At 43.0% G+C, this 15,747-nt stretch overlaps 1 protein-coding gene and 1 pseudogene across 1 annotated transcript; one reads left to right on the top strand and one right to left on the bottom strand.

Moving 5' to 3' along the window:
* Positions 1 to 2,313: 2,313 nt before the first annotated feature.
* On the top strand, positions 2,314 to 13,110 carry LOC134039979 (glutamate receptor ionotropic, kainate 4-like; annotated as a pseudogene).
* Positions 12,996 to 15,730, bottom strand: cenatac (centrosomal AT-AC splicing factor). The gene is made up of 11 exons (XM_062485642.1): positions 15,406 to 15,730; positions 15,162 to 15,328; positions 14,966 to 15,064; positions 14,818 to 14,884; positions 14,684 to 14,746; positions 14,435 to 14,502; positions 14,122 to 14,227; positions 14,007 to 14,037; positions 13,824 to 13,922; positions 13,418 to 13,550; positions 12,996 to 13,238 (listed from the first exon to the last, which is right to left on the bottom strand). The coding sequence occupies exons 1-11, from the start codon at positions 15,520 to 15,522 to the stop codon at positions 13,133 to 13,135; spliced, it is 1,056 nt and encodes a 351-aa protein (XP_062341626.1). The 5' UTR covers positions 15,523 to 15,730; the 3' UTR covers positions 12,996 to 13,132.
* Between the last annotated feature and the right edge of the window lie 17 nt (positions 15,731 to 15,747).

The following is a 15,747-nucleotide window of genomic DNA, read 5'->3' on the forward strand; positions in this document are numbered from 1 at the left end:
AACACTACCTCCACCATGCTTCACTGATGAGGTGGCATGCTTTGGATCATGAGCAGTTCTTTCCCTTCTCCATACTCTTCTCTTCCCATCATTCAGGTACAAGTTGATCTTGGTCTCATCTGTCCATAGGATGTTGTTCCAGAACTGTACAGGGTCTTTTAGATGTTTTTTGGCAAACTCTAATCTGGTCTTCCTGTTTTTGAGACTCACCAATGGTTTACATCTTGTGGTGAACCCTCTGTATTTACTCTGGTGAAGTCTTCTCTTAATTTTTGACTTTGACACAGATACGCCTACCTCCTGGAGAGTGTTCTTGATCTGGCCAACTGTTGTGAAGGGGTTTTTCTTCACCAGGGAAATAATTCTTCTGTCATCCACCACAGTTGTTTTCCGTGGTCTTCCGGGTCTTTTGGTGTTGCTGAGCTCACCAGTGCGTTCTTTCTTTTTAAGAATGTACCAAACAGTTGATTTGGCCACACCTAATGTTTTTGCTATCTCTCTGATAGGTTTGTTTTGATTTTTCAGCCTAACGATGGCTTGCTTCACTGATGGTGACAGCTCTTTGGACTTCATATTGAGAGTTGACAGCAACAGATTCCAAACACAAATACCATACTTGAAATGAACTCTAGACCTTTTATCTGCTCCTTGTCAATGAAATAACAAACTCCCATGAGGGAATAACATACACCTGGCCATGGAACAGCTGAGCAGCCAATTGTCCAATTACTTTTGGTCCCTTAAAAAGGGGGGGGCCACATATAAAATGTGTTGTAATTCCTACACCGTTCACCTGATTTGGATGTAAATACCCTGAAATTAAAGCTGAAAGTCTGCACTTAAAGCACATTTTGATTGTTTCATTTCAAATCCATTGTGGTGGTATACAGAGCCAAAATGATGAAAATTGTGTCAATGTCCAAATATTTATGGACCTAACTGTATATATATTTTTTTAGGGGGGGGGGGGGGGGTGACACCACAGATGTAGCCAGCAAACAGGGCAATATCGCATATGTAGCCAGTTGTGTTTTCTTCGATAACACCACCCTGGGCCAGGGCCGTAGTGGGGCCACCTTTCAGCCCGGGAGTTTCAGGCCCAAGACCGGCCCTTTTTTTTTGTATACCAAACAGTGCCGGATGCATGCTGCTTTGACTGGGGGCCAGTGAACATTTCTGGGGGGTATCATGATTACAGAAAGGGATCGTATTATTTTTTATATTGATACCATTTTTGAGACTGCTTAACGATCCAAGTGTTAATCAGGCACGGAGCCAGACGTTGTAAACATTAGGAGCTTTGCCCCAACCTAGGGCGTATGGGTTTGATGTGATGCAAGATAAGGACTTTTTTTGGGATGCCCGGCGCCAACGGCTCCTGGACAGGCATGGTGGGCGAGCTCATCACCAGGGTGAGTACTTCGTGAGTGTTGCACAGCCACATTGGAGGATAAGGTTGAAATTACTCTGGCAACTTTGCACAGTATAGCTGTGTGGGATAAGCTATTGGTCCACTTTGCAACAGAACTCATTTTATTGTCCATGTATGGAACTCATTCAAGGTATAAATACACATATATTCTCAAAGGATATAAATATACACATGGAAAGGGTGGAGATGAGCGTGTCTGGGGAGTGTAGCGTGATGTCGGTGATGCATGGGTGAGCAGAGGGGTCAAAGGTGGAGGAGGTGGAAGTGAAATCTGAGCACCTTAGGAGGCCAAAGAAGGCCAAGAGGAACATGGCTTCTAGGGTGGAATCGGTGGAAGGGGAGGAGTAGCCAGTGCGAAGTGTGTGGATACAGGCGGCTAGCAGGTCAGCAGTGAGGGGGAGCCTTGCGGAAGGAGAGCAGGGATCTAAGCGCTTAAGGCCTTTCATAAGGAGGGAGGTCTGACTGTGGGAGATGGCTGTGCAGGGGGAACCAGAGAACAACTTGCGAGAGAAGTTGATACTGCTGAGGTACACGTGGATAGTGGAAGTGTGGATGGAGAGGTGCGTGTGGGCGTAGGAAATGAAGCTGGTGATGGAAAGGAGGTCGAATGAGGGGAAGGTGAGGTGGTGAGCAGTGTGGAAGGACTTGAAGCATGTCCAGTCTGTCCAGTAGGTGGAGAGTGTACGGGGGTCCTTGGAGGATGGCATCTTGGGTGTGGAGGTGAATGTTGCAGAGCCAAGCCTGATGCGGAGTGGGGGCCTTCTGCCAGTGGAGATGAAGGGGGGCCGATAGTGAGGAAGTCTTCCAGGAGATGAACGAGGAAGGGGACTTTGGACTCATTGAGGAGGATCCAGCGGAGTGCTTCAAGGAGACAGTCGAAAATGCACGGGCTGCAAGCAGTACGAGTCCTGCCAGTAAACCCCAAAGAAAACCCAGAAGGCAGGGCAGATGGGAAGGGCCTTGAAGGCGGTCACGAGGCCTGCCGGTCAGTGGAGTTGAGGGAGCAGGATGAGTGAGAGTGGGTCCCGCCGCAGAAGGAGCACACGTGGAGGCTCCGGCAGGAAGACACGGAGCAACCTCCATCATTGAAATCGTTGCAGATCATCCTCTACTTCCGCAGCAAGATGGGGCAGGGACAGACCAGAGCAAGCAGGGGCAGGGCAGGGGGGTGTAGGTAAGAGGAAGATCGTAAGGCCGGAGACGTGTTTGCCCCCGGCTTGGGAAACTCACTCAAGTCTGGTTAGATGTTCAGGGAGATAATTGACTCGTTAATATCTGACTCCAATTTTTTAAATGTGCACAAGTGCGTTACCTGTAACCTTGAGCGCTAAACAGTTAATTACATGAAACTCTGGCGTAGGTAAAAATCGTCTGCTTGATCAGAGCATCGACCCTAAAGTATGCGTGTTCACTAGTGATGTGTCGTTCGTGAACGATTCGTTCATTTTGAACGAATGCTTACAATGACTCGGGAGTAACGAGTCCTCTCGTTGATTCGTTCATTTTCTCGTGGCCGCACATTGGGACTGTTGCATAGGCTCGTCCAAGTAAACAGAAATGATTCGTTCATTTCCCGACTCGGTCTTCGGGTACGAGTCTTTGGATCATTTTTCACGTGACCTGCATTGGCTCTGTACTGGTAGCTAGACGAAACAAACGATTCGTTCATTTACCGACTTGGTCTTTCTACGAGTCTTTGGATAACTTTTCACGTGACCTGCATAGGCTCTGTACTGGTAGCTAGAGGAAACAAACGATTTGTTCATTTCCGACTCGGTCGTTCTACGCGTCTTTGGATCATTTTTCACGTGACCTGCATAGGCTCTGTACTGGTAGCTAGAGGAAACAAACGATTCGTTCATTTCCCGACTCGGTCTTTCTACGAGTCTTTGGATCCTTTTTTCACGTGACCCGCATTGTATTTTTTAGTAGAGGAAACATTTTCCTCATTCCCTTTCGCGTGGCCGCTGTTTTAGTAAGACGTGAATGATATTCGCTCAAGTCATCATACTGACTGGTTTTGTTATTTTCACTTTACATTTACACTTACAGTTTAGTGCAGTGTAATTGTTTGCCGTGATAATTAAATGCTAGTGTGATAATAAATGACCAAATCATACAAACTGTCATGATACATTATTTTAATGCAGGAATTTCTTAAAAAATAGTATCTGCTGGTGCACATGTCATGCACTAACCGACATGAGAATATGATACGTGTTTGCAGTGGATAGCTCCAGATCTTCCAGATGTTGGAAAGGGTGAATCTACACGACCGGGAGTTAGACCGTTTCTCACCCGTTTTCAGCTCAGGTTTTGCATAGGCGGGGAAAAACCCAACGTATCTACACCACAGCCACCTATCTACGTCAGATCACAGACGGTTGCATTCTGTCACTCAGCTGGTACGATGCAAAGACAAAGTAATTAACACATAAAACACTCAAGAGACTGCAGGTTGGTCTGTTCTGATATCTGCAATTTATTTAGCTAGTTGTTGCTTTTGTTGCTAAATTCAATCATTTCGAGGAGACAGAGCTTCAGCTCCTTCAGGCGACACGCCCCCCCCAGTATCAAGCAGAGAACACTGCTGATTTTCTCACGATTTCAAAGCCTAATTTAACATACTTGTCTGTGTTCTTTTTCATTCGAATTTGGATGGGTAGTTAACACATTCTTCTGTGGTGTGATGAACTTAAACTCATTTTCAGTTCTGCTTTACAGACACTTTAAATCAGTTATAGAAAGTTATATCCCCCTTCTGATCTATGCATGTGAATACCCATCTGTGTAGCAAAGAGACAAGAACAGACCATGAATGCAGACAGTGTTTAACTTTGCCTTAAAACTGGGGATGCTCAATTGAAAATAATATTAAATTAAATTCAGTCCCTCCACCTTTGCTATGTCACTGCTCATTTTGGCTTGGGCATACAGCATATGCCTGTGGATCACATAGACTACACCACTGAGTGAAAGGTCATACAAATAATCTCCATGTCTTGTTGAAGAATGAACACATTTTCACCCCTATACAGTCTTGGTACTCAAGAATTACAATTGACACATATGAAACTATCCTCCCTTTTTTTTGGAACTACTCAATATTATCCGACTGCATTAGCAGCTTTGAAAAACATGCTTTCACGTGTCCAGTTTCTCCAGTTCAGAGATAACCTAGGAGTTATTTTTTAGACTATTCCAACTAGGCCTTTTTTGTGGTTTTCAGGCTCGACGACCAGGGTACTTCTCCTTCCTGGACCCATTCTCTCCTGGTGTGTGGCTCTTTATGCTGCTGGCATACTTAATTGTCAGCTGTGTGCTGTTCTTAGTAACCAGGTGAGTGCATGGCCCTATACTGACACCTGTTTGTAATATCTGGAAACTACTGTGGCTATTTTTATGACAATGTATTTCAGCGGGAGTCTGTTGGCTGAGCGGTGAGGGAATCGGGCTAGTAATCCGAAGGTTGCCAGTTCGATTCCCGGTCATGCCAACTGACGTTGTGTCCTTGGGCAAGGCACTTCACCCTACTTGCCTCGGGGGAATGTCCCTGTACTTACTGTAAGTCGCTCTGGATAAGAGCGTCTGCTAAATAACTAAGTGTAAAGCTGTGATGCTAGGGACATGGGTATTGTAGTTTTCCTACACTACTGCTAACCGATATGTATTTGGTCATTATTGGTATGGTAATCCTAGTTCTAATTCTACCCTTTTCATTATGATCCTTCCTCCTAGATTGACTCTGTATGAGTGGTGCAATACTGAGGCTTGCCTGCGGGGGCGCTGTAAGTTGGTGTTGAACCAGTACACCTTGGGGAACAGCCTGTGGTTTCCTGTGGGGGGCTTCATGCAACAAGGCTCAGCCATTGCCCCCCATGCCCTGTCCACACGGTGTCTCAGCACTGTCTGGTGAGCACACATACATGCATCCATCATCACATATAAAGCATTGTTACTTTGTCCACAGTCATTAAGTTGATGTGAAACAATTATACAGGCCATAGACTCTATATAAATATGGACGGTATGACATCTAGCCAAAAGTGAAGCCAAAACATATTGATTGCCCCTGGTGGCTGGCTGCAGTATGGGTCATAAGTCCCACCCCCTTCTAACCAAACATGGTTTCTGTCAATTTAGGTAGTTCTTATCAGGCGGATGTCTGTTCAAGTGCTCATTTTTCTGATCAGTTTGTTTTTATTTAGTTATTTGACGATATAAAATGTGGGTGAGATGTCATGCTTGACAGCTGTGATTGACAGCTGCTCTGAGTGAAGTAGTCTCGGAGGTACCTGCAGACCAGTGGCGATTTCTTTAAGACTGCAAGGGAAGCTCAGCTTCCCCTAACATTTAAAAAAATTCATGGTCAAATATGTACTATTGTGTTAACATTTTAAATGCGTTAGAACATGTTCATATCGAAGACGAGTTCGTTCAGAATCAGCTACATATATTAGCAGGTCGACTGACTGATTTCCATCTCATACATTCCCGTAGCGCCACAGTGCATTTCCCTGTTGAAGCTCAGCTTCCATGGACTTCAATGGGGCTGCGTTGAACAGTTTTTTTCAGTGCTTCGAAACTATACGGTCATTGGATAAATGCTGCGATTATGTCCCGCCCTGGACGCTCAGCGTCTCTGGGGGTGAATGGAGGAGTGGGCTGGCCTGGACTGGGCTTCCGCGTGATGATTGGAGGGTCTGTCGAAAGACTGCATCTCCTTTTGATTGACAGCGATTTTGTACTATAAAAAGTCGCCGAAGCTATTCAAGCTCAGTCCCATCACGGATTTTGCAACTGTAGTTGAAAGATAAACTGCTGCAACCTATTTCTTGGTATTTGCTTGGCAAAATTGCTAGCCAATTTTCATCATACATTTAATACAATTATACATCACATTCCTTGTTTCAGTTTAACCTAATTCCCATTTTTCCTTCGGGTTTAAATATTTTTTGGTTAGATCGTTCGTTCATTCATTCATACAGTAGGCTAGGCTAGTGTCGTAGGGGTGAACTAGCCAGTGAACTGAAAATGTATATGATGTAGGCCGAAAATGAGCTTCCCCTGTTTGAAAGACCAGCAGCCGCCACTGCTGCAGACTGTGTGTTGCATTGCAAACTACCAGTTGCTAACATATTCAATGCATGTGCTAACCATAAACTGTGGCCATAGAGTTAATATTACTAGAGGAAGCAACTTTTGTCTTCCAAGATGGCATCCCCATTCATTTCTATGAAAAGTGCTCAGTGGCGCAGTGAGGCAAGCGAGAGCGCAAAACCGGACCGCGCCATCTTTCCACTTCCGACTCTTCCAGTCTAGCGGTAAACAGTGGCTCACTTTTTTCGTAGCTCCGAGACTCGTTCATGCTTGCAACTAGCTGTACACGTCATACTTTGCGACAACCAGTCGCGAGCATAGACTTATATGGTCGCCAGCGTGTGAGCTAAGGCAGTGCAGTGGTTGCCTGGCTCTGCCCTCCTACGTACTTCCGCTCAATTTTGATTTTGCTTCTGTACTAGGTCTGGCCATTGGGTACGTAAGTCAGATTTTTCAGGTTGATTTTCAACCGGCCAATCAGCGAACAGAGGGAGTGGCTGAGAACGATGATGTTGATGTTGTGCGCTAGTTTGTGTTGTAGTTCCGTAATGGCGGCGGAGAAAGATGCGAGCGAAGCCATTCGGTCCGTTGTGGCAACGCTGCCGAATATCCAACAGCTAAAGCCGGAGCAAGAACAAGTTTTGCTGAGTTTTGTTGGTGGCCATGATGTTGTGGCCCTCCTCCCCACGGGGTTCGGGAACAGTTTGATTTTCCAGCTACGGCAGCTAGCTCTGTTGCAGTAGTGGTGAAGGAATTGGCTAAGGCGAACGCTAGCGATTGGTTATGGCAGATCAGAGTGGCTCTGGGCAGATCCAATAGTTTTAAACTTCAACAGAGTACCCGCCTACAAGGAAGTCAACGCTTGTCAACGGAGCGAGGCCAGACTCTCTGTACAAATGAAATGTACGAGAGTCTGAGGACCAGGCTAGTGCAGTGGCAGAATTGGGTACAAGTCCGATAAGAATCAGAGACATGATGCAAACTTTACGGAAATGTATGCTGTCACTGTATAGTATTCCTTTCACTTGGTTTTTAGAAATAGGCTATAGGGCTAAATATAGGGCTATTCTAGATGGAACTCATCACATATGTTGCTTTTTTTCTTGTGATTTGAGTATGATTTCCAACGCATTGTATCGGATTAAATAAACTGTTAACATGAACACCTAGCTCCGTCGTTGTTCTCGCCAGGCAAAGAAAGCTTAATAGTTATTTTGGTAACAGAAATCTTCCATAATGCAGACTTACCATAGTTTACTGTCAACTGTATATTCAAACGAAATGCCACAAAATTCACACTGCCTTCAATTTACATATCAGTGTAGAAATGTGGTCTGTGTTTTATATGTTCAACCTACAAAACCAAACGCCTATTAATGGATATAACGTGATCTAATAAGACTTGGAAATAATGTAATAAATAAAAAGCTTGAGAAGTGTGTCTAAAATATACTTTTATTTAACAATTGCCTTTGAAAGGGGCATATTAACAGAACTAGGCCTATATACAAGACGTTTCCATCAGATATAAGTGGGGGTGAAACATAGTCACTGAGGACCTTCATTGTCCCACAAAAGCAGTCTGGCTTGATGACACGATTAAAAAAAAAAGAATAATGGGTGTGTTTAACAAAAGCTTCTGAAGGCAAGACTAATCATATTTATATAATTGGTGGCCAAGCCGCAAAGCCACTTATTATTGTGGCCAACCCGCGAACCGGCGAAGCCACTTAAGTGTTTCTACCTTTTCTTATTATTATTATTAATCATCTTCCTCTCCCATTGGAGTCTATGGCAGCCCCTAGAACCGTATTGTCACTTTTTGTGAAATTTGGCACACTCATTAAGGACAGGCCCCTCTTTATTCTCACCAAGTTTCATGTCTCCCATTCGAACACTCTAGCGCCACCAACGGGTCAAAGTTAGACTTGTGTTTACACACGTAACTTTTGAACCGTATGACCGATTTTCAAAAATGAGGTACCGTTGGATTCCCTGGATCAGGACGAGTTCAACACACCCTATGACGTCAATTTCCGGTTACATAGATTTTCTGCCATTTTGAATTTCAAGGAAAAACGTTTTTTCGCTTCTCCTCCTTAAATTGTTGTCAAATCTTGCCCAGAATTGGCACACATCATCGTCACAGCAACCCTCACTAAAAATTTCGAAAGGATTTTTGATTTTCAAAACCGTTTGTCCGGTACAGCCAATCAAAATCGGCAGCAAAGACACCAAACAGGAAGTTGGGTCATATCTCAGCCAATCCTTGAGAAATCAACACCAAACTTGGTATGATGACTCGGAACCCTCATCTGAGGATGTCCAAACAATGTGTCCAAAATGTGTTTTGGCCAATAACTGTTGATTTGTTTGCCTTTATTAAATAATTCCATTGTCTCATGATATCTTGGGACATCCCATGTGTGACACATGATAATTTGTGATGACATTTTGAATTACTGAAAAAACAAGTTTTCTCTACTCCTCCTACAAATGTTTTCCAATCTTCTCCAAATTTGGCAGAGATTATCTTCAGACCAAGCCTCACAACGCCCATCACATGTTTTTTTTTCCTGTTACAGCCAATCCAAATGTGAAGCTAAGCCCTCAAACAGGAAGTTGGGTCGTATCTCAGCAAATCTTTGATGGATTCACACCAAACTTGGTATATGGACTCGGAACCCTGTTCTAAGGATGTCTAAAATGTTTTCTCAGTCATATGACTGCTTGGCCACCTCATTGCTGCTTGCAGCTATATTTTCTTATTGTGGTTATCAGTTAAAGTATTAATCTTCGTCTTTGCTCCAGATAGACATGTCAACAATCTGCTCACGCTTAACATAATATCATATTTTCCATCATGTCATGAACGTAAAAACGTTCTTGACAGAAAAATCAAATCTGTTTTAAAATAACGGGAATAAACTATATTAACAACATTTCATGTATGTGTGACAACCATTTGCTAAACTTGCTACAACGGGGCAGGCAACTCCCTGTGCTCATTCAATATGGCTCATTCAGCTCCAGGTAAATCGGCTATCGGCCAATGTGAACTTTTGTGCTCGTGCCCTTTTAGTATCCGCGAGCACATTTGCAGGCAACTTTTATTGACGTAAGCAAATAAATGGGGTGCTAGTTTACCCATTTCGGATTGGTTTCAAACTTAGCAAAAATCAGGAAAAATTCTTCTATGAAAAAGCTAGTAGTATGAGCCAGGTTTGAGAATCGAACAAAAATTATTGGGGGAGATAGTTTTGTAAATGTTGACTGGAGTTAATAGAATTAAAACGACCGGAAGAGCCGGAAGTCTAACAAGAAATGCAACACCACCTACATCCACCGGGGCCGTTGCTTCAAGCCGAGGGGCGAGGGGTGGGGGCTTGACTGTGGCACTAACCTAGCTAAAGCATAGTCTGAAAAATAAATAAATGTTTAGCTCTTTAGTATATTGTTTAGCTCTTTAGGACATGTTTAGCTCTTTAGTATTAGTTTTTTTTTTTATTCTGTGTTTGTGTTAATGTACATTTTACACAATAAAGACCAATTCTGAATTCTGATTCTATGAGGTAAGATAGATGATTTGTCTGTCCACCAAGTAGTGATAGTTATGTTTAATTTCAATTATAATGAAAATTACATTACGTATATATATTTTTAATATAGTATGTTAAGATGTATGACCTTTGAAATATACGCGGTAAGTTGTTGTATTTACCTTATTTTAACAAGCCTTTGGTCCCAGTACAACCAGCGGGAAAGACCGTTAGGTCTAACATTTGAGCATGCTCGCAATTGGGTTGGGCGGGTGTATGGGTGGTATCTTGATTCCGGTGCTCCACCACCCGATCACTACTGCGCAGACTCTGGCTCCAAATGACATCACCAGCACAAAAAGGCAGCAGCCGTTTCCTGGATATTTTGGCTTCATTTTTGTACAGTGGGAGGAAGTGGAGACTCACGTCCATCTTTATATACAACAAAAAAATATCTGTTGACGCTTATATGGCCCACCACACTAAAACCTCAATCATTCGACCTATCAGCCGGCTTCACCATGTACTGTGGTAGTGTTAAGCTTTTCCTGCCTCTGTCCCTTCTCGGTCCAGGTGGTTCTTCACTCTGATCATTGTGTCGTCCTACACGGCCAACCCAGCGGCCTTCCTCACAGTCCAGAGGATGGAGGCCCCCATAGAGTCAGTTGACGACCTGGCGGATCACACCACCATAGAATATGGCACTATGCAGGGAGGTTCAACAATGACCTTCTTTCAGGTGCGTGTGGGGGGCAGGGGGGAGTGAGAGGATCATCCCTCTTCAATAACTGCTCCAGGATTTACAGTGCTATAGCACACAATACTTTACTGTGGAACTTTAAATTGTCCTGTTCTTTCTCGTCTACAAAAAAATTCACCCTACCAGTCCTATCAGCGCATGTGGAATTTCATGCACTCCAAGCAGCCCAGCGTGTTTGTGAAGAGCACGGAGGAAGGCATAGACCGTGCTTTAAACTCCAACTATGCCTATCTCCTGGAGAGCACCATGAACGAGTACCACCACAGGAACTGCAACCTGACGCAAATCGGAGGCCTGCTGGACTCAAAGGGCTACGGCATTGGCATGCCACTAGGTGAGTGAGACCAGCCATTGTACCTAGGTTTGGGAACTGAGATTTGTAATTTAGGCATTTCTGGTTATTGGTTAAACAGATGGGTGCAGACTTTACTACACCCATAAGCAATCTACTGTTTTGCTTTCAGGATTATATATCAATGTATTTTCCTCAAATCATCTACAAATGAATGTTTATTAGCAGGGTTAATTACAAAATGTTCTTTTGCTGGCAATCCTCATTTGTTTTTCTTTAAAGTTGGTGCAATCTAGAAGCAAGTCTGTTCTCAATTTGATTATTGCTGTGTCATTTTTTCATCTTCTTTCCAGGCTCAGTTTACCGTGATGAGATCGACCTGGCCATCCTCAAACTGTAGGAGGACAACAGACTGGAGATTCTCAAAAGGAAATGGTGGCAAAAAGACAAATGTTTCAAAGAGGAAGACCATTGAGCCCAGGGTACTGTACAGCCTTGAACAACATGTTAGGACCTGCATACATATATTTTTTTTATCATGAAAGCAAGAATATCTGAAATTGTAGCCTACAACCTATAGCAGTTGGTGGCAATTGCCAATTTTCACCTTTAAAACTAACCCCTGGTTTGTATATCACTTTTATACAAATGCATTTAAAGTATTTGTGTCTGTGTGCTAGGGCTGGGCATGGAGAACATAGGAGGCATATCTGTGGTACTGCTGTGTGGTATGCTTCTGGGGGTTTTCATGGCTGTGTTGGAGTTTGCCTGGGTGCAGCATCACACACGAGGACCAGATGTGAGCAAAGCCCATTTGGAACTAATAGTGGGAGGAGAGGATAAAGTTGTTGACCCTCATGTTGTGGCATGATGGAAATGATTGGTCTATAGATCCTTCTTGCTGAAGTGTGTTCCAATGCACACCACCCATGTTGTTTTTATTGCTTGCTGGAGGGAGTGATTTCCTTTTCAATATGGTTAGAAGTAAACAAGTGCCCTCATTCCTCATAAGGAATGATAGAAAGATGTGTCAAAATGTGATTGTTATAACAGTAATTTCCGTCTCCTAGGTGTCGATGTGTGTGGAGATGCTAAGAGCTTTACACGGCATTCTTCTGTGCGAGAAGAACATGAAAGCGCATAATTTGCGAGACCCTGAGGCTTTTCTGCAGACAAGCAATCCGCTGCCTGAGGAGCTCGGAGGGTCTAGGACAAGGTTGCTAAATCTTGGCAATGGCCTCCTGTGCAACAGACAATCACAGCAGCACAATGGAGCCTTGGTCTCACAGGCTGGTGAAGGAGGCCATTTTGACTGCACCTGGCTGTGCTCAAATGCAGATCTGCCATGAGTGTAAAGGATTTAAAGGACTGCGTGTGCAACCACCACCACCCAGAGAACACTCACCTGAGATTAGAGAGGAAGGGGTTCAATGGCTTTGGTAAAAACTACAGTACCCATGTCCTCTTGTCTACATGAGACTGGGCAATGATCACAATGCATGCTTTAATTTTGGACTAAAGTATTCAAGGAGCAGTCAGGAAGACTGCATCATCAAGGAAATAAGTAGCATCAGTCTGTTGATTTTATAACATGGCAGGTTGGATACTGTTGAATACAAAACCCATGGAGTAGTGCTATATGAGGACATCAAGGGTTATTACCTGTGATGAACTTCAAAGATCCTGCTTCAACTGACTTTAGATCATCAGCTCACATTACATTGGGTTTGTGAGAGAAACAAGTGTGACTGGTCTAAGTAAGGTGTCACTCATTTTAAAATGTTAAGTTAAAGTGCCAAACATCCACTGAATCGTTGTAGGCCTACAATGCTGTCACAAATCTATAAGAACATGTGAGAAATGTGCAACATATTTTCTTAATAAAAAGAATACTTTAATTCAAAACAATCAAACTGCACAAGTGGACACTTGAATATCAGTGTTATACAAGCTATTTACATAAATGCCTACAATCGGCACCAAAGAAAAGCAATACCCATCCCCCATAGTTATTCGGTCTTAAGTATTAAGCAGTCTTTTTCTTTGTCCCCTTTGTTATGGTCCTTCGTTCTCCTTCGCTTGTTAGTCTGTCCTTCCTCTTCTCTGAACTGGTGCCTGTGGTATTAAAAACAAACCAAAACACGAAAATACATACAGGACACTCCTGAGTCCTTTCCTTGATACACAATATATCCCTTCATGTTTTATCATTATGCTATTCTAATTAGGCATTTGACATAATATGCTAAAGCATTGTTACAGCCCATTGTTATGAAAATAGATTAAAATGCAACCTCGACTGCCAGCGCCGGCCGCTGTTCCACACCCGACCAAAAGAGGGCAGCCAGTTGGCATCGGTCTGAGAGCTGTGGTCAAAGTCGGCCCCAACTCTGTTAGGAGGCAACTTCCTCAGTCTATCCTGCTCTTCTGTCAGAAACAACAACAACAACAACAACAACAACAACAACAACATGAGCAAAACTATAAGGATGAGGGTCAACTGAACTGGATTGTGAAGATGACAAAGAAGTTAAATTCATACAAGACATTTGTTGCAAAAGGGATCCTCTATTGACATTGTTTTTTAGTTTTAGGAATACTGAAATGTATAGGTTTCCAGATACAACTTAATCTGTGGCATGAACACAGGACAGTGCATCACAAAACATTTGAAACGCAAAGAGTATGAGGGGACCCTACTCTGCTTGAGGAAGTCCTGCAGTGATGGTCCAATCTCTTGCCCTGCTGATCCAGAGCTACCGTCCAAGGGGTCCTTCTGCAACCATGGAGGGACAGCTCCTAGAAGATGAATGCCAATGACTGCAGACACACATCTTAAGTAACAGTGTATATGGTCAGATAAGTCTTCAAGCGTGCCATTACCTGTGTTAACATTTCCACTATTGGAGGCATCCTGTCAAGAGAGAAAAGGGACACAATGTATTATGTGAGTTTTAAGAGATCCTTCAGTGTTCTGTTTGGACTGGCATTGCCTTACCTGGTACCCAATGAAAGTCAGACCTTGTCCTGGTCCTGCCCCCTTCCCATCCACAACTGGGTCTAACCAGCTTGGCCCATCCTGCTCATCCAATACCAGATGAGAGCTACTCTCGAAAGAACATCCACATCACAAGAAATGTATTGTAAAGGACTCTTGACAAGTGTGTTTAAATGATTCAAGTATTCATAATTACATTTCAATACATTATTTACCATATGCAAGTTTCACAAAAAATGCAAATAATTTTTGTTCATGCAGTTTTAAGCTTAATGTACACCTATAGACATAGTTGCAAAGCCTTTCATCTTACCTTAAAGTCCCCACAGTTAAGTCACCTGGGCCCTGTACAATATTAGATTGCTCCAGCTCTGGTTCAGGCTGACGTTGATTCAGGAAAAGGCAATATTCATGTCACAGTATTCATGATAAACACACAAAAGATTAAATGTATTCGACACACTTTTGAAACTAATACAAAGTGAGGTTATATAGCTTTAGCATCGGATGAGGTTAAATAGCTTTGATGTGGATACTGCTGTTGAATCCTTGGAAAACAAACCTCTATGAGCGCCTGCAGGACTTCTTGTCGATGTTGCTCCTGGGCGCGAATATGAGCTGCTTGCTGAAGACAGATTAAAATTAGCAAACTGGAAGTGATAATGTTCATAAACCTGATTGAATAGTTTGTTTTACTTGTTTTACGAGCTCATTTTCCTTCTCCGCAAATGACTCCAGTGCTTTTGCCACTTCTGTTTTGAATCTGTAAATTGACCGACGTTAAAAATGTATTGTCCCAAGGAATGATATGGATGTGGTATTATAGGCATTCATCACATAATACCTTTCAATCTCTTCTTCGGTGACAATGAACTTGTCTCTTAGTTTGGGATCAGCTTTGTTTTCCCACCAGAACCTGTGCGTTCTCTTTCCATGTTCTGGACTGCATTAACCATGAAAACAAGCAAATAAACATGCAAAAAGATTATTACACTGACTGTGATAATCACAGTAAAGTAAAAATAAAAATAAAGTCTTACGTGGCCATGTGTTCTAATAGTCCTCCAAACAACACAGTGATGCTGGCATCAGTGACATGTCTATTAACCTCGACCTCGCAGCAGTAACACCAAAATTTGCACTCGTTCAGAGTGCAATCAAACTTCTCCACCTGGGGATTTTTGATTGTTCTTCGAGCTTGTTTCACCTGTGGCAAACGTTCACCATAAATAAATGGTGATACATGCTAGATAAATCTGTCATGCGTTTTAGACAACAAATTACCTTCTCGATAAATTTTACGAGGACCACTTTGAGTTTGCTTTGATGACTTTTACCGAAGATGTGTCCCTTTCCAGAGAAAAATGTCTGCCTACATATTGCACAGTAAAATGCACCCATTGAGATTATGCCGGCTCCCCAATTTGCTCTCGAGAAACTGTGCCAAATCAGTCTGGCTTCTTAGCAAACTAGCTAGCTGCTATGATGAGTTATTATAAATGTGCCGGTGATGCCTTTAACTTTAACTGAGTAGCTTGCCGTGTCGCTGTCTGCATTAGAAAACCTGGTGAATTTACGTCCATGGAAACATCGATTGACATGGGTGAAAAACTGACCAAATTAATG

This window comes from Osmerus eperlanus, chromosome 19 (genome assembly GCF_963692335.1).
Source record: "Osmerus eperlanus chromosome 19, fOsmEpe2.1, whole genome shotgun sequence".
In the NCBI taxonomy this organism is placed as follows: Eukaryota; Metazoa; Chordata; class Actinopteri; order Osmeriformes; family Osmeridae; genus Osmerus; species Osmerus eperlanus.

Excerpts from the sequence above, each read along its gene's own strand:
- cenatac (XM_062485642.1), bottom strand. The coding sequence starts at position 15,522 with ATGGGTGCATTTTACTGTGCAATATGTAGGCAGACATTTTTCTCTGGA. Across the intron at positions 15,329-15,405 it reads TCGTAAAATTTATCGAGAAG|GTGAAACAAGCTCGAAGAAC; the intron begins GTAATTTGTTGT and ends CGTTTGCCACAG. Across the intron at positions 14,503-14,683 it reads TCCTGCAGGCGCTCATAGAG|CCTGAACCAGAGCTGGAGCA; the intron begins GTTTGTTTTCCA and ends AATCAACGTCAG.